The sequence below is a fragment of the Saccopteryx bilineata genome, chromosome X (assembly GCF_036850765.1).
Source record: "Saccopteryx bilineata isolate mSacBil1 chromosome X, mSacBil1_pri_phased_curated, whole genome shotgun sequence".
Taxonomy (NCBI): Eukaryota; Metazoa; Chordata; class Mammalia; order Chiroptera; family Emballonuridae; genus Saccopteryx; species Saccopteryx bilineata.
In genome coordinates, this window is record NC_089502.1 from 31,009,422 (window position 1) to 31,034,032 (window position 24,611).

A 24,611-nucleotide genomic window follows, 5' to 3' on the forward strand; every position below is an offset into this window, starting at 1 on the left:
ACAAGGTGGGGCAAAAGAAGATGTACAGTTGAGGCTTTGTAAAACACAGCTTATTGCTGTACAGTAGTACCTTGATATTCAAACAGACCAACATACGAATTTTTAAGATACAAGCTGCGACTCGGTCCGTATTTTTGTTTGAGATCCCAGTGAAATTCCGAGATACGAGTCGTGATTCAGAAAGCTGCCGCTAGATGGCGCGTTGGCGCACGGGTCCAGTATCTGCAGTTTGATATAGGAGTTGACTGACTTACGAGCTCGGTTACAGAATGAATTAAATTCATATCGCAAGGTACCACTGTATTATTATTTATTGATTATTGTATTATTTTCCATACAAACAACTGTAAACTTACTTTGGCCCCACCTGGTATATGACTCACATTCATTATTTTAAAAAATTCTAGTCCATCAATTATATTGGTTTACTGCAGTAACTACACACTTACTTCTTATACTCTGAGAGCAACTTGAGAATGTCTTCATTTGAAAGTTTGCTACTGTCTTGTTTATACAATGGAGAAAATCTCCCATCCAGATCGAGAGAGCCTTGAAAGTCCTTGAAAATTGGTCTAAAATAGTAACAGAAGGGGTTTTATAAATTTTTTGCAGGCTTAATAAGTAACAATAAAACTAGTGCTGGTAGGAGTATAAAATGATGGAACCACACTGCTCACAAAAATTAGAGGATCAGGGAGCTTGTAGATGCTTCAGTATTTTCAGTCTTTTGTATAGTGCATTTTCACCAATGAAATAAAAGTTTGTTTTGCTTCTCATTTGCATAATCAAACAACTTTCTTTGACTTGTTTGCTTTTCTGATGTTCTTTAATAAAAAAAATCAAATGCTTCCGTTTTTATTTTATCACTTCATAGTCATTCTGAAACATCCCCTAATTTTTGTGAGCAGTATACTTTAGAAAATAGTTTGGTCGATTCTCAGGAAATTAAGCATGCACCTACCCTATGATTCTACAATCCCATCCCTAAGCATATTTCCACATGGTACATGAATGTTCACAGCAGATTTGTTATAGCGCCAAACTGGGAACAATGCAGATATTCATCAACGAGCGAAGGGATAGACGAACTGTGGTATAATCATACAGTGGACTACCACTCAAAATGAACAACTGATATATATATATAATATATATATATTATATATATATATAATTATATGAATGACTCTCAGACACAGACTGAACCACAGTCTGGAGTGACTGACATGTTCTCTGTGTTGATTGGGGTGGTAATTGCATGACATTTGTGAAACTTTGTCAAGGTAGACATACAAAATGTGTACATTTTCAAAGGGAAAGTATATCTCCAAGTTGACAAAACATAGATTAGATTTTTTTTTTCATTTTTCTGAAGCTGGAAACAGGGAGAGACAGTCAGACAGACTCCCGCATGTGCCCGACCGGGATCCACCCGGCACGCCCACCAGGGGCGGTGCTCTGCCCCCCAGGGGGCGATGCTCTGCCCATCCTGGGCGTCGCCATATTGCGACCAGAGCCACTCTAGCGCCTGAGGCAGAGGCCACAGAGCCATGCCCAGCGCCCGGGCCATCTTTGCTCCAATGGAGCCTTGGCTGCGGGAGGGGAAGAGAGAGACAGAGAGGAAAGCGCGGCGGAGGGGTGGAGAAGCAAATGGGCGCTTCTCCTATGTGCCCTGGCCGGGAATAGAACCCGGGTCCTTCGCACGCTAGGCCGACGCTCTACCGCTGAGCCAACCGGCCAGGTAGATTAGATTTTTAAGATCAATTTATATAGAGTTTAGAATATACATGTAGCATTTCCAATATGAATTTGAATCATTCCCTCCCTCTCCCCTTCTCCCATTTTTAAACAGCTACTTTACTGCCAAAAAAAAGAAAAAAAGAAAAAAAAAAGAAAGAAGAAATGCACACACATCCAACACACTGGAAGAGCTATAGCCAGAACCATAATTACCCTGGCAGAGCCTCTGAACCCACAGTTATAGGCATTAATCACTGTTCCTACTTTTAAGCATACATCCTTTATTTTCAGCAAACAGAGGTTTATCACATATCTTTTAAATGCCTCAGCCAAGCCTCTGGAGTGAGTTCCCGCGACTGCTCATATACAAAATAACCCAGGAAGGAAAAATAACATAATTCCTTATCAGAACTAGGGATCAAAGCTTTTAACTTTGAAGATTTTAAAATTAATTTTTCTACTGGAAAACAGCATCAAGCAGGTACTTCCACGGCCTACAGGAGGTGGAGTGTGTCACAGTGGTCTAGAGTAGCTTTGAAGTTAGGAGCCTGGGTTCCCATTCCTACTCACACACATCTGTGTAAACTTGGGCAGAAACTTTTTCTTTTTACTTCTGTGCCTCAATTACTTTGCCTCCAAGATGGGGATAATAGTATCTACGTCTTAAGAAAATGTACATTAATCACATAGACCACTGCCTTGTACAGAGTTAGCACTAAATAGCTATAAATAATAATAGCAGCAGCAGCAAGTGACTTTTCAGGCTGAGGCATCACGATGTTCATATTTACAAGCATATTTCACCATATATAATGCGTAACTATACCACCCTCCCCTATATTTTGCCATTCACCTATCCTTAGCTATCATCTTTTATCATTAGGTTAAACAAGTACAGTGTGCCTTTTTTTTTTTTACCAAGAGCCACTTTTATTAACATCCCCATAAATATTTTTTTATTAATTTTAATGGGGTGACATTTATCAGTCAGGGTACATAGGTTCAGAGAAAACATCTCCAGGTTATTTTGACATTTGATTATGTTGCATACTCAACACCCAAAGTCAAATTGTGCCTTTTTATCTACCAACATACAATGCATTTTGAGACCTTCCCGAAAATGAAATGATTATCGATAGTGACAGAAAAGTTAATTAACTTAAGAGTCTCTCTACCCTTATGCTACTCCCCAGCACCCACTAAACGTAATTGATTGAATTATTCAGAACATGGTGCCCTTTCCCCAGAAGTTCTAGTGCGCTGTGTACAGGCCGTACCACAAACAAGCCAATGAACTTGTACTTCAAAGGTGGGATAAGCAAGAAACACACTTTAAGTCATAATTGCATGTTGACTTGCAATATTTGGGGGGATCACATAATCTACCATAAGATATGTGGTGTAGATAACACGTTTCCAAATGAATGCACTATACCTCTGGAGAGTTCTCCAAAGTTGTCACCAGAAAGCAAAACAAATCCACTAATTACACACTTAACAACCACATTTTTGCCTTCTAATTTTTTTGTATGTTTTCCATAATTATTTTATGCTAGCTTTTCAAAGCATAAACCCAGCCAACTCTGAAATAGTAGGCATATACTATCATTTCTGGTATTCTGAAAAAAATTCCCATCACGTTAGCAAATAAGCTCTACTTTTTTTTTTTTTTTTTCATTTTTCTGAAGCTGGAAACAGGGAGAGACAGTCAGACAGACTCCCGCATGCGCCCGACCAGGATCCACCCGGCACGCCCACCAGGGGCGAGGCTCTGCCCACCAGGGGGCGATGCTCTGCCCATCCTGGGCGTTGCCATATTGCGACCTGAGCCACTCTAGCGCCTGAGGCAGAGGCCACAGAGCCATCCCCAGCGCCCGGGCCATCTTTGCTCCAATGGAGCCTTGGCTGCGGGAGGGGAAGAGAGAGACAGAGAGGAAAGCGCGGCGGAGGGGTGGAGAAGCAAATGGGCACTTCTCCTGTGTGCCCTGGCCAGGAATCGAACCCGGGTCCTCCGCACGCTAGGCCGACGCTCTACCGCTGAGCCAACCAGCCAGGGCCAGAAATAAGCTCTACTTTAAAATGCAATAAAGTTAAGTGGTGTTAGATCAGTCTCCCAAGTCAAAGAAAGGGTCTTTGATGCACAGCAAATTCTAAGAGGAAGAATTCTTACATCCTGTTATGGACTGAATGTTTGTATCCCCCACCCAACCCCCTACGCACAAAGTTTATATGTTAAAATCTAATCCCATCATGGCCTGACTGGGCGGTGGCGCAGTGGATAGAGCATTGGACTAGGATGCAGAGGACCCAGGTTCGAGACCCAGAGGTCGCCAGCTTGAGCGCGGGCTCATCTGGTTTGAGCAAAGCTCACCAGCTTGGATCCAAGGTCTACTTTAGCCCCAGGGTCAAGGCACATATGAGAAAGCAATCAGGCCCTGGCCGGTTGGCTCAGCGGTAGAGCTTCGGCCTGGCATGCGGGGGACCCGGGTTCGATTCCCGGCCAGGGCACATAGGAGAAGCACCCATTTGCTTCTCCACCCCTCCCCTTCCTTCCTCTCTGTCTCTCTCTTCCCCTCCCGCAGCCAAGGCTCCATTGGAGCAAAAGATGGCCCGGGCGCTGGGGATGGCTCCTTGGCCTCTGCCCCAGGCGCTAGAGTGGCTCTGGTCGCGGCAGAGAGACGCCCCGGAGGGGCAGAGCATTGCCCTCTGGTGGGCAGAGCATCACCCCTGGTGGGCGTGCTGGGTGGATCCCGGTCGGGCGCATGCGAAAGTCTCTCTGACTGTCTCTCCCCGTTTCCAGCTTCAGAAAAATACAAAAAAAAAAAGAAAGAAAGAAAGAAAAGAAAGAAAGAAAGAAAGAAAGAAAGAAAGAAAGAAAGAAAGAAATCAATCAATCAATCAATCAATCAATCAATGAACAACTAAAATGCCACAGTGAAAAACTGATGATTCATTCTTCTTATCTCTCTGCGTTCCTGGCTGTCTGTCCCTATCTATCCCTCTCTGACTGAAGCTCTGTCTCTGTAAATAAATAAATAAATAAATAAATAAATAAATAAATAAATAAAAAATCCCCATGATGATTATATTAGGTGATACCTTTGGGGTGATTAGGTCATGTGGGTGGAGCCCTCATGAACAGAATTAGCACCCTCATAAGAAGAGGCCAGAGAGCTTGCCCACCCTCATTCCACAGTGTGAGGACAGAAAAACCAGCAGTCTCCAACCTGGAAAACAGGCCTCCACAACCATGCTGGCATCCTGATCTTGGGACTTCCAGACTCCCGAATCGTGAGAAATAAATATTTGTTGTTTAAGCCACAAACATTTGGCTTAAATATTTGTTGTTTAAGACAGTAATTTATTATAGAAGCCTGAGGGAGTAGAGCACATCCCAGGTGCCCCAAAACATAACTGGCAGAATATAACTGGCTTGTCAGAAACCAACTGCTGACTGCTGCTGGCAAAGACTACATCTCTCAGCTTCACATACGAGTGTGAGTAGGGTCAGGATGACATATGTACAAACCTGGCAGCCCAGGCAAAAGGCATTCTGTACTGTCCAAGGCGGCTGCACACTTGCTTGGCTGTCCTGTGTACCTTCTGGGCTGTCTAAGGTCAGAAATAAGAAGAGAGGTTCATATTTGTTCAAACTACCAGGGATTTCCCCCCTAAAAATAATCCCTTCAACTTAACTAATACAAAACACTAAAATCTAGGAAAATATATAGACAAATTGCTACAACTAAGACACAACAGACATCAGATACCCACTTTCCAAGACCAAAGCAGTATTTCTTAAAGGTTTTGTGCATTTTCATTAACAGAGACTTCATCAAGATATCTAAAGACAGACAAAAGAGATGGAGCAGGTATCCCCAAACTGCGGCCCCCTAAGGCCATTTATCCAGCCCCCCTGCTGCACTTCCAGAAGGGGCACCTCTTTCACTGGTGGTCAGTGAGAGGAGCACTGTATGTGGTGGCCCTCCAACGGTCTGAGGGACAGTGAACTGGCTCCCTGTGTAAAAAGTTTGGAGACCCCTGAGAGGGTACGTTTTGGACCAAACACTCCTACTGGGAAAATTTTAAGGGTTTTAAATGTGTATTTCCTTTCACATATGAACAGACACTCATCATTCTAGAGGAAAGTTTATTCTGGATGTAGTTGACCTTTTCACTCCCAAGTTAAAATCAAAGTGACCAAGATTCAATATAATTACTATAGTGTGGGCAGGAGCCACTGTTTTCATGGGCACTGGGAGATGACAAAAGACATCAACCGGCAATAGATTCTCAATGGGCTTATCCCTAGGGATACAAATGCTAGGAGCTTTTATCTATATCAAGACCTTTTTTTTCCCCCACAAATTAATCACATGTCTCCTCAGCATGTTCCACTTCATAAACACTACTCGGAAACACAACTAAATGCCACGTAGAGCAGATGGGACTCTTCATAAATACTCAGTAGCTGGACAGCTACTAATGAACTATGCTGTGAACACATTCCCTCTCTGGGCCTCAAATTTTCTCATTTACAGAATTCGATCAATAATCTCCCTAAGTTTAGATTTCAGGGTCAGGAAATTTGGATGATTATATGGCTTGCCGACTTTCAATGTTGTCATTTAAATGTAAGAAGCAGTAAAAATCTCTACCATTTCACATACCAACATTTTATGAAGGACAGACAGGTGTAACATTTATAAAACAGCAAGGGCAAGATCTCAGACTTAAAAACAGCCCTTTGAACCAAATACATTTAGCTTCACGCATCACTCACTATCTTGTCTTTCTTTTCTCACTTCATCTTTGAACAGGAGTAAATATGAGTACGGACTGGCATTTGGGAACTACAGAACTGAATCATCACTTCCCTCCCGAGCTCTGACAATTCTAGGGCTGTCTATAGAACTGGGGGTTAAAAAAAAAAAGGTGGCTATCACCAAGGATACAGTGTCAGTGAACAGATGTTGCTGAAAAACCTTTAGCTCTTATTTTGATAAGCCAGCAGAAACCAGACTGTCATGTAAACAGAACACAAATGAAAAGGGGAAAAAAAGTCACATTCAAGCTTTAGCATGCCTAGTCACCTAGCAGGTAACATTTTCAGAATATACTGCAGGCTGAGAGAGTACGTTTTGAGGGGTCATTGGCAATCCCATTTAGAATATAAGTAAAAGGCAAGTTTGACATTAAGCTGAAATGTTCACAGACAATCTCTACCAATACCTTTGCTGGGTCTGAATTTTTGATGTAGGGTTCTGCACAGTGCGTAATGTTGCCCTGAAGCACCTTTTCAATTCGTGCAACTAGAAAAATTTCAGGATGTGGATTTGTCACGCAGAAAATTCCCTGGGGAATAAAAAAAATAACTTCCATTAGGCTTTTTGATGTTACCTCATACATATAGTTGTAGATTAATGATTCCTAGTACTGTGTTCAGCATAGAAAGTTAGTAGTCAACATATAGACCCATATCCAGGACCCTAGAAAGAGATAGCATTTCATTTCAGTTTTCCAAGCTCTCGATGTTCCTTCCAAAATGGATGTTCTATTTTGTCATCAACTTCACATCTATTACTCTCCAAAGGGCAGGTGGTCATTCTTGCTGTTTAGCTTCCCATGTTTACCTGCATCTGCAAGGTGCATTGTTGGACCTAATTAATACATTGTGTATTGTTTGGCTTACTTGGCATGTGTGAAAACACTGTGCAATTCTCAAATGGAACTGGATAAGCATTTTTATTTATTTACTTTTATTTATTTTTGATTTTTTCTGAAGTGAGAAGCAGCGAGGCATAGAGACAGACTCCCACATGTTCCTGACAGGGATCCATCCAGCATGTCCACTAGGGGGAGATGCTCTATCTGGGCTGTTGCTCTGTTGCAACCGGAGCCATTCTAGCACCTGGGGCAACTTTGCTCCAATGGAGCCTTGGCTGCAGGAGAAGAGAGAGACAAAGAGAAAGGAGAGGGGGAAGGGTGGAGAGAAGCAGATGTATGCTTCTCCTGTGTGCCCTGACTGGGAATTGAACCTGGAACTTCCACATGCTGGGCCAATGCTCTACCGCTGAGCCAATCGGCCAGGGCTGGATAAGCATTTTTAAATATAGTTGTATGTAGCTCCAGAGCAATTCATGCATAGTTAATACTGATTGCAGTTAAGAGGAAGAAAATACAGTATTGGTCTGCATAACAATTTTCAAAGTGTATAACATAAAACTAAGTCATCCTATAGAAAGCATTCTTTTGTGACAAAGAGCTCTGAAATTTTCAATGTAAAGATAGGGGACAGAGGACCCAAACCTTGTTTGGTTCCTGTGCACTTTATTTATAAATACTAGTGTAGATGCGGAAGTTTTCTCTGAATACATATGGAACAACTATGTCTGTCATCCCTTGTCCAACTCAGCTCTTTCCAAATAGACTATTTCCTAAATAACCTGTTAATTTATTATGTCTATTGGATAAAGGACCACCACACAATGGAATGCAACAGAGGCAGGATCACAGGGAATAGATGGACAGCTGTCAGAGGGAAGGGGCAAGAGAGGACAGGATCAGGGAAGGTGAAGGAATTAGCCAAAATCATATATACATAAAACATAGACATAGATGATAGGGTAGCAATACCCAGGGGGAAAGGGGATAGAGGTAGGATAGGGGACAAAAGGGGGGTATGGGGATAGAAAGAGACTTTGCATGGGACTTGGGGGCACAATGTAGTGTGTAGAGGGTGTTATATTGATTAGGACACTTGAAACCATGTCAACACAATAAATTAAAAATTAAAATTAGAAAAAGGGAATTCAAGTGGGAAATATCCATCATTGGGATTCTACTAAGTTTTGTTTTTGTACTTGGTATATTACCAACTGTGTTAAGATAGTGCTTTCCAGTTTTCAGAACATTTCAGACATATGATCTCATTTGTTCCAGATAGAACCCTCTGAGGTAAGACAAGGCAGAAGAGAAAAGTAAGTGCAAAGCACTAAGTAACTCCCTCCACAGTCCAAGAGTTTGGAAGGATCCCAAGTTACTGGTTGATCTGGGTTTGAACTCCCAAGCAGCAAGTTTGGAAAAAAGCAGTTAAAAACTGCTTGGGCCTGACCGAGCAGGGTGCAGGGGATAGAGCGTCTGACTGGAATGCAGAGAACCCAGGTTCCAAACCCCTAAGTCGCCAGCTTGAGCGTGAGGTTGCCAGCCTGAGCACATGCTCTCCAGCTTGAGTATAGGGTTGCTGGCTTGAGTGTGTGACCACAGACATGACCCTGAGGTTTCTGGTTTGAGCCCAAGGGGTCACCTGCTCTTGGAGATTCCCTCCACCCCCTAGTCAAGGCACAAGAGAAAGCAATCAACGAACAACTGAGGAGACTAAGGAGCCACAACAAAGAAGTGATGTTTCTCATCTCTCCCTTCCTGTCTGTCTGCCAAAAAGAAAGGAGAGAGAGAGAGAGAGACGGATGGTGAGGGGGAGAGAAATGCAGGTGATGACCTGAATAACTGACTCATTCAGTGCTGGAGGCAGCCATAATTGGGGGAGGGGCTGATCCTTCCACAAAGCAAAATACAAAAGCGATTACAGGTCACAGAGATACAGACATCTCTCTAGCTCCAATCAGTGCAACAAGACACAGCTGAAAACAAGAAGTGGGGAGGAGGGGCAGTAACTCAAGTCTCCATGGAGATCTGAGATATACCTCCCCCTACTGAAGCTGAGAAACCAACCCACCCCCAGAGAGATTAACTGGCAGAAGAGGACTTCAGAGCCTCAGGTCACACCCACTGCATTCCAGGATACAGTTTCAAATAAGCCCCCTGCTGAGATCAGCAAACAAGACAATCACCTGTTAAGAAAACAAACTAGCCAAGACTTCAAAGCTGCCCAAATCCGAAAGTGTATTACAAATAATACCTGATGCCAACCCAAGAAGACCTAGAAACAACACAATTGAAAACTGGAGGCAGTCAGTGGTAGAGCGTCAGCCTGCCGTGTGGAAGTCCCGGGTTTGATTCCCGGCCAGGGCACACAGGAGAGGCGCCCATCTGCTTCTCCACCCCTCCCCTTCTCCTTCCTCTCTGTCTCTCTCTTCCCGTCCTGCTGCCAAGGCTGCATTGGAGCAAAGATGGTCCGGGCGCTGAGGATGGCTCCATGGCCTCTGCCTCAGGTGCTAGAGTGGCTCTGGTCACAACAGAGCGATGCCCCAGATGAGCAGAGCATCGCCCCCTGGTGGGCATGCCGGGTGGATCCCAGTCGGTCACATGCGGGAGTCTGTCTGACTGCCTCCCCGTTTCCAGGTTCAGAAAAATACAAAAAAAAAAAAAGAAAAGTGGAGGCAGACAACACCAAGCCTAGACTCAACCAGCTCTACAAACAAAACACCCAAATAGATACAATGAGAAGACAGAGAAGAGCAATCCAAATGAAACCACAAGAGAAACATCCAGGAAATAAACTGAGTGATATGGAAATAACCAAACTGCGGAGTTCAAAATAATGATTGTAAGGATGCTTAGGTATCTTAGAACAACAATGGATGGTCATTATGAACGCCTAAATAAAGAAATAGCAAGTATAAAAAAGGATATTGAAATATTTAAAAAGAATCAGTCAGATATGACAAATACAATATTAGAAATAAAGATCACAATGAAAAGAATTAAAAACAGGATGGATAGAGCTGAGGATCAAATCAGCGAGTTGGAGGACAACTGGAATGAAGGCATGGAAGCAGAGAAGAAAAAAGAAAAGAGACTCAAAAAGTCTGAGGAAACTCGTAAGAGAGCTCTGTGACAACATAAGGAGAAATAACATCCGCATTATACGGGTTCCTGAAGAAGAAGAGAAAGAACAAGGGATAGAGACTTTGCTCAATCATATCATAGCTGAAAACTCCCCTAAATTAATGAAAGAGAAACTCTCACAAGGTCAAGAAGCACAGAGAACTCCATTAAAGAGAAACCCAAAGAAACCTACACCAAGACACATCATATTTATAATTACAATACCAAAGCTAAGTGATAAAGAGAAAATATTAAAATCTGCTAGAGAAAAAAAGGATATCACCTACAAAGGAGCACCCGTAAGGATGACATCAGACTTCTCAACAGAAACACTTGAGGCCAGAAGGGAATGGCAAGAAATATTCAAAGTAATGCAGAACAAGAAACTACAACCAAGACTACTTTATCCAGCAAGGTTATCATTTAAAATTGAAGTAGAAATAAAAAGTTTCCCAAACAAACAAACAAAAAAAAACTCAAGGAATTTATTACAACCAAACCAATGCTTCAGGAAATGTTCAGGGGCATGGTGTAAACAGATCAAAGTGGGAAAAGAATATAGCAAAAGAGCAATACAACTTTAAAGAATAAAATGGCAATAAACAACTACATATCAATAATAACCTGAAATGTAAATGGATTAAATGATCCAATCAAAGGACATGGGGTAGCCGCATGGATAAGAAAACAGGACTCATACATATGCTGTCTACAAGAGACACACCTTAAAACAAAAGATGCACATAGGCTGAAGGTAAAAGAATGAAAAAAAATATTTCATGCAAATGGAAATGAAAAAAAAAAAGCTGGGGTAGCAATACTTATATCAGACAAAATGGACTTTAAAACAAAGAATGTAGTAAGAGATAAAGAAGGCCACTACATAATGATAAAGGGAGTAATCCAACAGGAAGATATAACTATTATAAATATCTATGCACCTAATATAGGAGCACCTAAATATATAAAGCAGACTATGGTGGATATAAAGAGCAAGATCAACAGCAATACTATAATAGTAGGGGATTTTAATACCCCACTAACATCACTAGATAGATCCTCAAGAAAAAAATTTAACAAAGAAACAACAGACTTAAAGGACACACTAGATGAACTCGATTTAAGATATCTTCAGAATCTTTCACCCTAAAGCAGCAGAATATACATTCTTTTCAAGTGCTCATGGTACATTCTCTAGGATAGACCACATGTTAGGGCACAAAAGTGCTCTCAACAAATTTAAGAAGATTGAAATCATATCAAACACTTTCTCTGATCACAATGGCATGAAACTAAAAAATGAACCACAACAGAAAAGCTCAAAAATTCTCAAACACATGGAAACTAAATAGCAGGTTGTTAAATAACGAATGGATTAAGAATGAGATCAAAGAAGAAATTTAAGAATTCCTAGAAACGAATGATAATGAGCATACAACAACTCAAAATTTATGGGACACAGCAACAGCAGTACTGAGAGGGAAGTTCATTGCACTAAGGCACACTTTAAGAAGCTAGAAAAAGGTCAAATACACAACTTAACTCTGTATCTAAAAGAACTAGAAAAAGAACAGCAAGTAAAGCCCAAATGTAGTAGAAGGAAGGAAATAATAAAGATCAGAGCAGACATAAATGACATAGAGACTAAAGAAACAAAACAAAGGATCAATAAAACTAGGAGCTGGTTGGTTGAAAAGGTAAACAAGATTCATGAACGTTTAACTAAACTCACCAAGAAAAAGAGAGATAGGACTCAAATAAATAAAATTAGAAATGAGAGGGAATAAATAACAACTGACACAACAGAAATACAAAATATTGTAAGAAATTATTGTGAAGAACTGTATGCCAAAAAACTAGACAACCTAGATGAAATGGACAAATTCCTTGAAACATACAATCTTCCAAAAATCAATCTGGAAGTATCAGAAAACCTAAACAGACTGATTACACCAAATGAGATCAAAACAGTTATCAAAAACTCCCAACAAAGAAAAGTCCTGGGCCAGATGGCTTCACAAGTGAATTCTACCAAATATTCAAAGAAGAATTTACTCCTATCCTTCTCAAGCTATTTCAAAAAATTCAAGAGGAAAGAAGACTTCCAAGCTCCTTTATGAGGCGAGCATAATTCTGATTTCAAAACCAGGCAAAGACAACACAAAGAAAGAAAATTATAGGCCAATATCCCTGATGAATATAGATGCTAAAATCCTCAACAAAATATTAGTAAACCGGATCCAACAATATATGGAAAAAACCATACACCATGATCAAGTGGGATTTATTCTTGGGAGGCAAGGTTGGTAAAATATTCGCAAATCAATCAATGGGATTCATCACATAAACAAAAGGAAGGAGAAAAACCACATGATAATTTCAATAGATGCAGAAAAAGCATTTGATAAAATCCAGCACCCGTTCATGATCAAAACTCTCAGCAAAGTGGGAATACAGGGAACATATCTCAACATAATAAAGGACATCTATGACAAACCCTCAGCCAACATCATATTCAATGGGCAAAAATTGAAAGAAATCCCTTTAAGATCAGGAACATGGCAGGAGTGCCCCCTTTCACCACTCTTATTCAACAGTCCTGGAAGTCCTAGCCACAGCAATCAGACAAGAAGAAGAAATAAAAGGCATTCAAGTTGGAAAAGAAGTAAAGCTATCATTATTTTCAGATGATATGATATTGTATATAGAAAACCTTAAAGTCTCAGTCAGAAAACTACTGGACCTGATAAATGAATTCAGCAAAGTGGCAGGATATAATTAATACTCAGAAATCAGAGGTATTTTTATACATCAACAGTGAACAGTCAGAAAGAGAAATTAAGAAAACAATCCCCTTCACTATTACAACCAAAAAAAATAAAGTACCTAGGAGTACATTTAACCAAAGAGACTAAAGACTTGTATTCGGAAAATTATAAAACATTGATAAAAGAAATTAAGGAAGATACAAACAAGTGGAAGCATATACCGTGCTCATGGTTAGGAAGAATAAACATCATTAAAATGTCTATATTACCCAAAGCAATCTATAAATTCAATGCAATACCAATTAAAATACCAATGACATACTTCAAAGATATAGACCACATATTCCAAAAATTTATATGGAACCAAAAGAGAACATGAATAGCCTCAGCAATCTTAAAAAAAAGAATAAAGGAGGAGGTATCACACTTCCTGATATCAAGCTATACTACAAGGCCATTATACTCAAAACAGTGTGGTACTGGCATAAAAACAGGCACATAGATCAATGGAACAGAACGGAGAACCCAGAAATAAAGCCACAGCTCTATGGACAACTGATATTAGACAAAGAAGGTAAGGGCATACATTGGAGTAAAGACAGCCTCTTCAACAAATGGTGTTGGGAAAATTGGACACCCACATGCAAAAAAATGAAACTAGACCACCAACTTACACCATACACAAGAATAAACTCAAAATGGATAAAAGACTTAAATGTGAGGCATGAAACCATAAGCATCTTAGAAGAAAACATAGGCAGTAAGCTCTCTGACATCTCTCGCAGATATATTTGCTCATTTATCTCCACGGGCAAGGGAAATAAAAGACAGGATAAACAAATGGGACTATATCAAACTAAAGAGCTTTTCACAGCCAAAGACAATAAGAACAGAATAAAAAGACAAACTACACAATGGGAGAACATATTTGACAGGACATCTGATAAGGGGTTAATAACCAAAATTTATAAAGAACTTGTAAATCTCAACACCAGGAAGACAAAACAGTCCAATCAAAAAATGGGCAAAAGAAATGAATAGACACTTCTCCAAAGAGGACATACAGATAGCCAATAGGCATATGAAAAAATGTTCAACATCACTAATCATTAGAGAAATGCAAATTAAAACCACAATGAGATATCACCTCACACCAGTTAGAATGGCGCTCATCAACAAAACAACACAGAATAAGTGCTGGCGAGGATGTGGAGAAAAGAGAACCCTCCTGCACTGCTGGTGGGAATGCAGACTGGTGCAGCCTCTGTGGAAAACAGTATGGAGATTCCTGAAAAATTTGAAAATGGAACTGCCTTTTGACCCAGCCATCCCACTTTTAGGAATATACCCCAAGGACACCATAGAATGGTTCCAGAAGGAGAAATGCACCCCCATGTTTATAGCAGCATTGTTCACAATAGCGAAGATCTGGAAACAGCCCAAGTGTCCATCAGAGGACGAGTGGATTAAAAAGCTTGGTACATATATACTATGCAATACTACTCAGCCATAAGAAATGATGACATCGGATCATTTACAATAACATGGATGGACCTTGATAACATTATACTGAGTGAAATAAGTAAAATCAGAAAAAACTAAGAACTATATGAACCCATACATAGATGGGACATAAAAATGAGACTCAGAGACATGGACAAGAATGTGATGGTAACAGAGGGTGGCGTGGAGGGGTGGGGAGGGGGCGAGGAAGGAGAGGGAGGGGGTAGGGGGAGGGGAGGGGCACAAAGAAAACCAGATAGAAGGTGACAGAAGACAATTTGACTTTGGGTGAGGGGTATGCAGCATAATCAAATTTCAAAATGATCTGGAGATGTTTTCTAAGAACATATGTACCCTGATTTATCAATGTCACTGCATTAAAATTAATAAAAATAAGATTAAAAATGATTTAAAAAATGACAAAGCCATTTAAGGACACTGCCCACCATTCATTCTCCCCTGTCCAGCTGTCCTCCATTTCTCTGAGACCTTTCTCAAGTCCCTCATATTCAGTGGAGTTTTCAACATTAACTCCTGACCACTGACCCCTCCTCACATTCCAAGCTCATTCTACTACCATTATGCTATATACCCAGCATTGAACTACATACCGATTAACATTATTGATCGAGGTCTTTCAAGCAGACCTGGATTCAAATCCTGCCTGCACCACTACCAGCTCAGCAATGGTGAGCAGCTTACTTAACCTCCCTGAACTGCAGTTTCTTCATCTGCAAAACAGTAGTGATAATAGTACTATTTCACGAGAGTATGAGAATTCCATGAGACACCAGAGGAAAATGTGGGCACAATTTTGGCACACAGGAGAAATTCAAAATGTGTTGATTTCCTTCCTCACTTAGATTATAACTGGAATGACACCTAGAAGCACAATTTAAGCTTCTTGCATTAAACATACAGATAAGTACATTGAAGTAATACAGTAAATAAATTATTGGCTTAAAAGGATTTACTTGATATTGTGCAGGAAATTTTTTCAATAGCAGGTTCTCAAATATTTATAACACTGAACTGACTCAATCTCTCTTTTAGAAGCATGGGCCATAGTATGGAATATACACACATGAGACAACTACAGTCTGAGTAACAAACTAAGGGACCATAAGGGAACAAGGGATGATGGACAATGTGGCGGAAAGCTACCAAAATTTATAGCCGATAGAGGGTAGTGACAGTGCACATGAAAAGTCTTCCCCTGCAATTTGGGAGTATATACCAATGAGTACAGTGTTTAACCCTCAAAATCTCAATACTTGGAATTTATTCTAAGGAGACAACTTGACAAATGAGCTAACATGTACACATAAGGATGTTCAATGCAGTGTTATCTAGGATATCCAAAATTAGAAATGTTCTAATTAGCTAAGTCAATAGAATACTATATTATATATTAGCCTTTAAGAATATGACTGTCTAGAAATAGTGCTATAGAATTAACCATGATGTTAAATGAATATAGTAGATACAAAACAGCATGAATATGATACACATTATGTATATTCTTATACAAAGTGTATGGGTTTATATATACACACACAACAGAGATGTCTAGAAAAATGTTCCTCAAAATATTAATAACTACCGTCTATGGGTTGTGATTTTTACTTTCTTCTTTATGCTTTTTGTATTGTTTGAATTTCTACATAATAACGTATTTATCTTTATAAACAGAAAAAAAGGAAGATTTTTATTGGGGGTAACGTCAATCTCCTCACAATGTGAGCCGCTTTGTTCTTCCTACTTTAATTCTTTGCCACACTCTAGTTTCCTTTCAGTTGCAGAAGCAAATCTGTTCTAGAAGGCAATCAATTCTGCTCTGCCTAACCTCTACAGCTGCCACCCTGGTCAGAGGTCAAAATGCCATGAAACTGTCAGGCTCTTTCTAAAGGGGATTCTCTATACCAGGCAGGACAGAAGAGAGGAGCATTACCCCAGTGACACAAGCAGTTCCTTCACATTGCTTTTCAACCAGAACTCCTGCATAAAGAGCCTTTATGCTCCATTAAAACTAACTATTCATAATGGAAATGGGAATTAGGGGTGGGAGGTTACTGTAGGGTCATTTTTTCTTCAAAAGAAGCAAGTCTTTCAGGCACCTGTTTCCTTCCTCCAAAGTATGCACATGGGTGTGCATGCGTGCGTGTCTGTGTGTGCATCTGTCTCTGTGTTCGTGTGTGTCTATGTTGCCTGCAGTCCATCTCACAAAACACTTCTTTTGAAACTCACATCATGATTCCAATTAAAATGTCACTAAGTAAGTGTACTAATTGCATCTTTATTCGCTGGCTTCTGTTTTTTCCCTCCAACTTCAGTCACTAGAAAAACACCTCTACACAGAGTGTACAAGAGATGAATGCCCATGAAAACATTGGCCTGAAACAATGAAATAATGCAAGGGTGTTTCTGTTTCTTATTCTGAAGGCACAGCCACAGCTAAAAAATCATTCTTTACCTGCTTTATGTAGCGTAACTGAGATTCAGCAATTCCATGAATGAAAGACTCGGGTGAAGAGCTTTTCGCATTTCCATCACTGGCTATTTGGGCTGAAACGCCCCACAGCATTTCACGAACAGATGGAGGATTCAGGTCTACGTGAAAATCAGCTGAAACCTTACAATTGTTCTTTACATCAAATAAGGCAAGATTGATAAAAAAGGGTTCAACCTGGGAATGAACAAAATACCATTTTTAAACCAAGACTTTTTTAGGTGGAGTGTGGGAAGAGACACAGATTACAAACAAATTTTTTTTTATTCCCCTAATTTCTGTGATTACAGTTCCTGAGTTCAACATCTGGCTAAAATTCCATTACAGCTCATTTGCATGTATGAAAAAATCATTCTAAATAGCAGGCTATCAATTTTTAATTTTTGCCAAGTATAAATAATTTCATAATTTAGATATATATTTTAAAATAAGTAGAAGTCAGAAGCCATATTTAAAGCACACAATTGTTCAATAAATAAAATCTAACTTTCTATAGGTTTATTGAAATTATCCGACAATAATGCCATTATTACAGAATAGAAATAAATCTTCCCTTTTGTTATGTTACAGCTTACTGAATTATACATTTCATAAGAGATCATATCAGTCAACATCCAATTACTTGACAAAAGCTTTGTTGCCCCATCAGCAGTTTTGGAAGACATGATTCCTCTCTACAGATGGTATTTGAAAGCTGGTCACAAAGAGAAATTTCATGCCAGATGGCATAAAGATTAACCCTTTACACACAAAAAGCTAGCTACTGAATTTTGGCTACATTGTAAGAGAAGAAATCGTTGTGGATATTTTTCAAAGACAAAACTAGAACAATAATTACAAAAAAAAAAAAAACAACGAACAAGATAAATATAAAATGCAGTCTCTGGAAATTTTACATTTATAGGTTCAAGTATTTCTGAGCGACTCAAATGATCCATGATAACTAATAATTAGAATTTTCTGTGCAGAACAAAATTAATTCACTCTGAGAACAGTGAGTGAGGCTGGCTGACTGCACAGCATCTGAACCCCTGTACAACTCTGGTGCTCATTACTCATGGCCGTGAGCCAATTTCACAGAAGTCACAGTCTCTAGTGGAATTCACAAATTTGAGGATTTTCCAGGTTCTGGGGACATGTCCCTCTTGAATGTCAAGATCCTATTCTACCTGCTATTTTGAATAGGTAAAATTTTCACAAATCTTTTCAAGCTGAAGTCATATTCACATTTTGGCAAAAGAAAGACGTGTGAAATTTTCCAATATCAAAGGTATCAAAAATATGTAGCAATGGAATTTTCATCCAGTAAATTAGTTCTCAGAAAAAAGAAGAAGGAAGGAAGGAAGGAAGGAAGGAAGGAAGGAAGGAAGGAAGGAAGGAAGGAAGGAAGGAAGGAAGGAGAAAGAGGGAAGGAGGGAGGGAGGGAGGAGGGAGGGAGGGAGGAGGGAGGGAGGGAGGAGGGAGGGAGGGAGGGAGGAAGGAAAGAGAAAGAGGGAGGGAGGGAGGGAGGGAGGGAGGGAGGGAGGGAGGGAGGAAGGAAGGAAAGAAGGAAGGAAGGAAGGAAGGAAGGAAGGAAGGAAGGAAGGAAGGAAGGAAGGAAGGAAGGAAGGAAGGAAGGAGAGGGAGGAAGGAGAGGGAGGGAGGGAGGGAGGGAGGGAGGGAGGGAGGGAGGAAGGAAGGAAGGAAGGAAGGAAGGAAGGAAGGAAGGAAGGAAGGAAGGAAGGAAGGAAGGAAGGTGTTTCCTTAATGCCCTGGTTTAAGAGAGGTAGAAGGAAAAGTCATACGTACATTTGTGGGTGGTCCTTTTGCATTGTCTCCAACTTGACCCAAGATATTGAAAGTTAAATCATGGCAATTGACCAGGAAACGTTTATTGCACTTTTCTTCAAATGGCTTTATATCAGGTTCAATTCCTGAAAAGTCCAATCTCTACAAAACATGATATGAATCATTTCCAAAAGAAACCAGGATTCAAATTAATACAGATCTATGAGTAAAAATTACAAAACCTAACAATTCTCTGCCCATTCTTCATTTGATCCCTTTTTATTTTTTCATTCAACAAGCCTTTGTAGGGCTCTCAGAATAAGGTTCAAACACTGATCAATTCTGGCGGGAGACGATGAAACTCTGATCCAAGGCAAAGTCCTAAGTCTGGACCATGATCTACAAAGCTCTACAGGACATGCCTCCCTGCCTTCCCCCACTCCTCTGACCTCCTACCATCATTGCCTTTTCTCCCACCCTCCGTCCCAGCCACACTGGCATCCTCAGTTATTTCTCCAGCACACCAACTACACTGCCACCTCAGGACCACTGTACTTGCTGTTCCATCAAGAACCCTTTCCCCAGACAGACACATGGCTTACGCCCTTCATTTCATTCAACTGGCATTTCCAGAGACCTTCCTTAGCCCTCTATAAAAAAAAAACCCACATACTCTAAGAATCTGTACTCCATTTAATTGATTTACTTTTCTAGCAATACTTTTTTAAAATATTTACTTAGGTGTGTATTGTTTATCTTCCCCACAAAATATATGTTTGAGAATAGCAGGAGTTTTGTTTCTTTCATGAGTTATACAGAAGGCAAAGCTGACATGAATGGACATGGCAAGCATCAAGATTTACACCAAGGTCACTAACTTGGAAGATTCAGTAGAATGAGATTTTATGAATTTCGCTGCAGAATAAAGATGAATAGCAAATATGGAGCAAGGATGAGTACAGGCAATGAGCTCAGTCTGAGATACATTGAGTCTGAGGTCATGGAGGTAGGTGGTTGGAATAACTGGAGATCTGGATTTGGGAGTCAGTGGCAACTAGGCTGAGGAGGAGGACAAGGCGGAAAGCCTGGTGACCACTTACATTTAAATAATGAACAGAGGAAGAGGCGTCTGCTTAGGAAACTGATAAACACAGAGTGCAGCTTCTAATAGAGCTGGGGGATGTATCCTGTCTGCCATATATAATTGTCGGTGTTACAAAATTTTCGAACATTTAAAACAAAGATACTGAGAGTCAAGGAATTCCTCTTAGCAGGGAAGGAATCTGTCTCTCCCCAAACAAACTCACAGAATCCTCCTCCTCAGCTCACAGAGCTCAGGCAACCTAAGTTCGTCTGTTCATTCTGAACGCTAAACAGACTTACTTGCACTCTGTTCACAAGTGGGAGGGAAAGTCCAGGTTGTGGGACAACTTACTGTACTTTCATTAAGACCAGCGACATGGCAGGCAGAAAACGGCTGGGTGAACCTGAGCAGAAAGTGCTGCCAATATGGAATCTCAAGCCAAGAAACACAGGATTTTTCTCAATTATATAAGTAATTCAAGCCAAAACAGGTATTGTGCCTGAAGAATCTTGGATAATTATAGCCATTCTGATCCAGCCTGTATCACTAACAAAATCCTCCTTTAAAGAGCCTAAAATATAACATGCATACCTGAAAGCATGATCCCCCCCCACCAGTCTATTTATCTACAAAAGGAATACAAACGTGTGGGCCCAGCCAGCTCCCCCTAGAACACTTATCTATCCCTGGAGCCAGAGGAGGCAAGTCATTGCCATGGAGATCAATTCCAATTTCCGCCCATTTATCTACTCTCTTTTCTATCTTAGACAGTGGAATGTGAAGAGAAACCGAACCAAACCGCCCCAGCCCCCAGATTCCTTCTCTTCTGAGGCCCATGAGTGCAAAGAGTGGGACATACGGCCTTCCCCAGTAGTTCAAAGTCAGTCAGTGATCCTCTATTCTCTAAGGTCAGCGAGAGAAAGCATTATCTGTAAACACTGAACTGTGGCCAAAAGAGAAGGCTGATTATTATGGGATAGCACTTCACCTAATAGTAAAAGGTACTCATCGCATACAACATGGATTTCTCTGTAGAGAGACTGCCTTCCATAATCAGCATTCAATTCAATGTTTTGTCCTTAATGTTTTATCACAACTGTGAATTTTTCTCTCACTTGAAGCTCACTGATAAGCAAGCAACTGAAACATAAAATTAGTTTAGCTCATGACCACAAAAACACTACATTACATTTTTTAAAAAAGATGTGGAATTGAGTTTCAACCACAGTCAATTGGCTTCTTTGTATAGAATGAATGGGGCTGACATGTCCAATTAAAGCCCAATCATGGGGTGGGGGTGGGGCGTGGGGGGTACCAAAGGCTCAGATTCACTTAGAACAACGAAATTTCTGAATGAGGCCTGCTAATACATTTTTAAATCATATTAACTTATGATTTAAAAATCATAAATTTAAAAGCAATGTAATAATGATATGGAAGGGTGAGAAGAAAGATGAAACATTTAAAACAAATTTTCTCTAAATAATAAAAATATCACATGAAAAAATAAAATTATTTGGGAAAATTTTCTGCATTATTTACAGCCTATATACTTTTTTCCATTTCTATTTCTTTTAAGTGAGAGGAGGGAAGAGAGAGAGACAGACCCCTGCATGCAACACAAACGGGATCCACCTAGCAACCCTATCTGGGACTGATGCTAGACTACACAGCTATTTTAAGCACTTCAGGCTGGTGCACTCAGAAAAACCGAGCTATCCTCAGTGCCTGGGGCCATGCATGAATCAATCAAGCCACTGGCTGCCAGAGGGAAAGAGAGAGAGTAAGGGAAGCGGGAAGGAAAGAAACAGATGGTCACTTCTCCTGTGTGCCATGGCTGGGAATCGAACCCGGGATGTCCATATGCCAGGCCAATGCTCTGTCCACTGAGCAATCGGCCAGGGCCCTTTTTTCCATTTCAAACTATAATATTGTAATTAGGAAACTGTATGAAACAGAAAGAAAACACCAAATTGGTCTTTCCAAAGTTTTATTTTCAGTGAGAAAAAAACTGTAATACTTATATAATGCATAGTTTCCTATCCCCCTCCAAAAAATTAGAAATTACATGTAGAAGGAGTAAAAAGAAAATAAAATCTTCTCTCAAATGATTTCATTTTCTCATGAAAATGTTTTCCATTAGGAAAAATATATGTAATACTTCAATACTGTAGAATTTTTCCATTTAAACAAATCAGCAATTTAATTAGAAAATATCATGAAATTAAATACTAACTGCATATCTCTTAGTTCAAAATGTACCTAACTCTCATGGAAAAGATTAAAATATGTAAGCACATAAACCTGCACTTCCCCACACCATTTTCCATTTAAAGTGAGATTAAGCCCACCATGAAAATTGGTCCAGTTCTACAGGCTTACATAGAAACTAGAAAACAAATCATCTGTTTCCTGTGACCTAGTGTTCTGCATTCTGCAGATACTCACTATTACTAGACCACAATTGTATCTAATAAGTTAAAAGAGCACTGACACCATCTTTAAGGACTCTAACTTATCCATCTTGAAGCATGAGATGGAGTGAAAAGAATAGATAGAACTGAGAAAGAAAACTATAAATATATTCAGTCCCAAACTAGTTGCAGATGTGACAGTCCTCTTGAGTGAAGTTAGTTAAGCTACCTTCTCAAAGTGAGCGAGACAAATATAAATAAATCAGTATTGCCCAGGGGTGCAAAGATCAGCGATTTCAGCATTTTACAGATGTTGTTTTTTCCAATTAAGTAACAATTCCAGGGTTATTTAGAGAAATATATTATTAATACCTGAACTTCCGAATCAAAAGAAAAGAGGTTCTGTCGTCCATCTCCTCTACTGAGTTTATTTAGCTGTTCAGTTTCTCTTCCATACTAAAAATTTAAAAATATATATTTATACATATACATATACATACCAAACATTATTTCCTTCAAAACAGTATTTAATATCATTTAAATGTATAGTTTCTGTGAAATGAGCAATCTGACAGCTATAAAGTATACCATTCTCCATCTCCATGTATCTAAGATGGATAAAGAATGCAGCGGAGAGTCACTGTCACCATGACCCGCATTAAAGCTACAAACCAGTTCGTACACTCTCTCTATTCCTCTCATAACATCAAGAATATTGTTCAACCCATAGTAGCACAAAAAGGAATCCAAGAGACTTCAGAGGCAAAAGAAATACACAGGACAGGAAATACTATCTTTACCTATCCATGGTGCTAGCCACAGAATATTTTATACAACTCTGATCCTGTCGCCTTAGGGACATATCATGGGAAAATATCATGGGCTGTACAGTCTGGAATGACAGAGTCAGAGGGGACAGGTTAAAATCTATAAAATCATAGAAAACCCAGATCAAGGTAATGGAAGTATCTTCCTCAATTTTGGAAAAAGCTTTGAAGCTTAAGAGAAGGATAATTTTAAAATACAAAAATTACTTCTAAAATTGTATAACTTAACAGTCCAGAAAGAGGAATAAAGATAAAATAGATTTGAACAGGGATTTAAATAAATAAATCAAACCTTTTCATCTATTGTAGTATAGAGTTCACAGAGTAAAATGTCAACCCTACTGAGATAGTGCAATAATCACCCAGATGCTTTCAAAATCAGCTCATTTCAAAAGGCAAGGGACAAAGTAATTAACACAAATGATTTATGTTCACAAAAATCTTTATCTTATGAAATTATTAACATATATATATACTTAAATATAGAGAATATATTAGTTGCATATAAAATTAACATATACAAATCATTAGATTTAATATAATGTTCAATCTGCATCAACAGCCCCTTGAAAGAAGAGTATTTATTTTATGAATGACACAGAGCACAGTCAGCCTTCCATATCCATGGGTTCCACGTTCATGGATTCACCCAACCACAAATAAGAAATATGTTTTAAATGTCACATTGTTGCTGAGGAGCACTATGCAATTAATCCTACGATGGCCGCTGTACTGAACTTGGACAGACCTTTTCCCAGATCATTATTTCCTAAACAATGAAGTATAACAACTTTTATATAGCATTTACATTGCATTAGCCTTATAAGTAATCTAGAAATGATTTAAAATATACAAGAGGATGTGCAAATGGTTATTTGCAAATACGATGCCATTTTACATGAGGGACTTGAGCATCCTCAGATTCTGATATCCCCCTGGGGTCCTGGAACCAGTCCCGTGAGGATACTGAGGGATGACTGTAATTAAAGTAAGTAAGAAGTAGCAAATAAAATTCATAAAGTCACCGCCTGACCTGTGGTGGCGCAATGGGTAAAGCATCTATCTGGAATGCTGAGGTCACCGGTTCAAAACCCCAGGCTTGCCTGGTCAAGGCACATATGGGAGTTGATGCTTTCTGCTCCTCCCCCTTCTCTCTCTCTGTCTCTCTCTGTCTCCTTTCTCTAAAATGAATAAATAAAATCTAAAAAAATA

General features: G+C 39.7%; 1 protein-coding gene across 2 annotated transcripts in view; it reads right to left on the minus strand.

The window, feature by feature from the left end:
* Positions 1-24,611, minus strand: part of DOCK11 (dedicator of cytokinesis 11) — a 233,465-nt gene that overhangs the window by 129,894 nt on the left and 78,960 nt on the right. For both annotated transcript variants that reach the window (XM_066249156.1, XM_066249155.1), the window contains exons 10-15: positions 22,945-23,028; positions 19,096-19,236; positions 17,272-17,484; positions 6,973-7,095; positions 5,270-5,352; positions 450-572 (exon numbers count right to left, since the gene is read on the minus strand). In XM_066249156.1, coding sequence (XP_066105253.1) covers positions 450-572; positions 5,270-5,352; positions 6,973-7,095; positions 17,272-17,484; positions 19,096-19,236; positions 22,945-23,028 — 767 coding nt within the window. The remainder of the gene's footprint in view (positions 1-449; positions 573-5,269; positions 5,353-6,972; positions 7,096-17,271; positions 17,485-19,095; positions 19,237-22,944; positions 23,029-24,611) is intronic.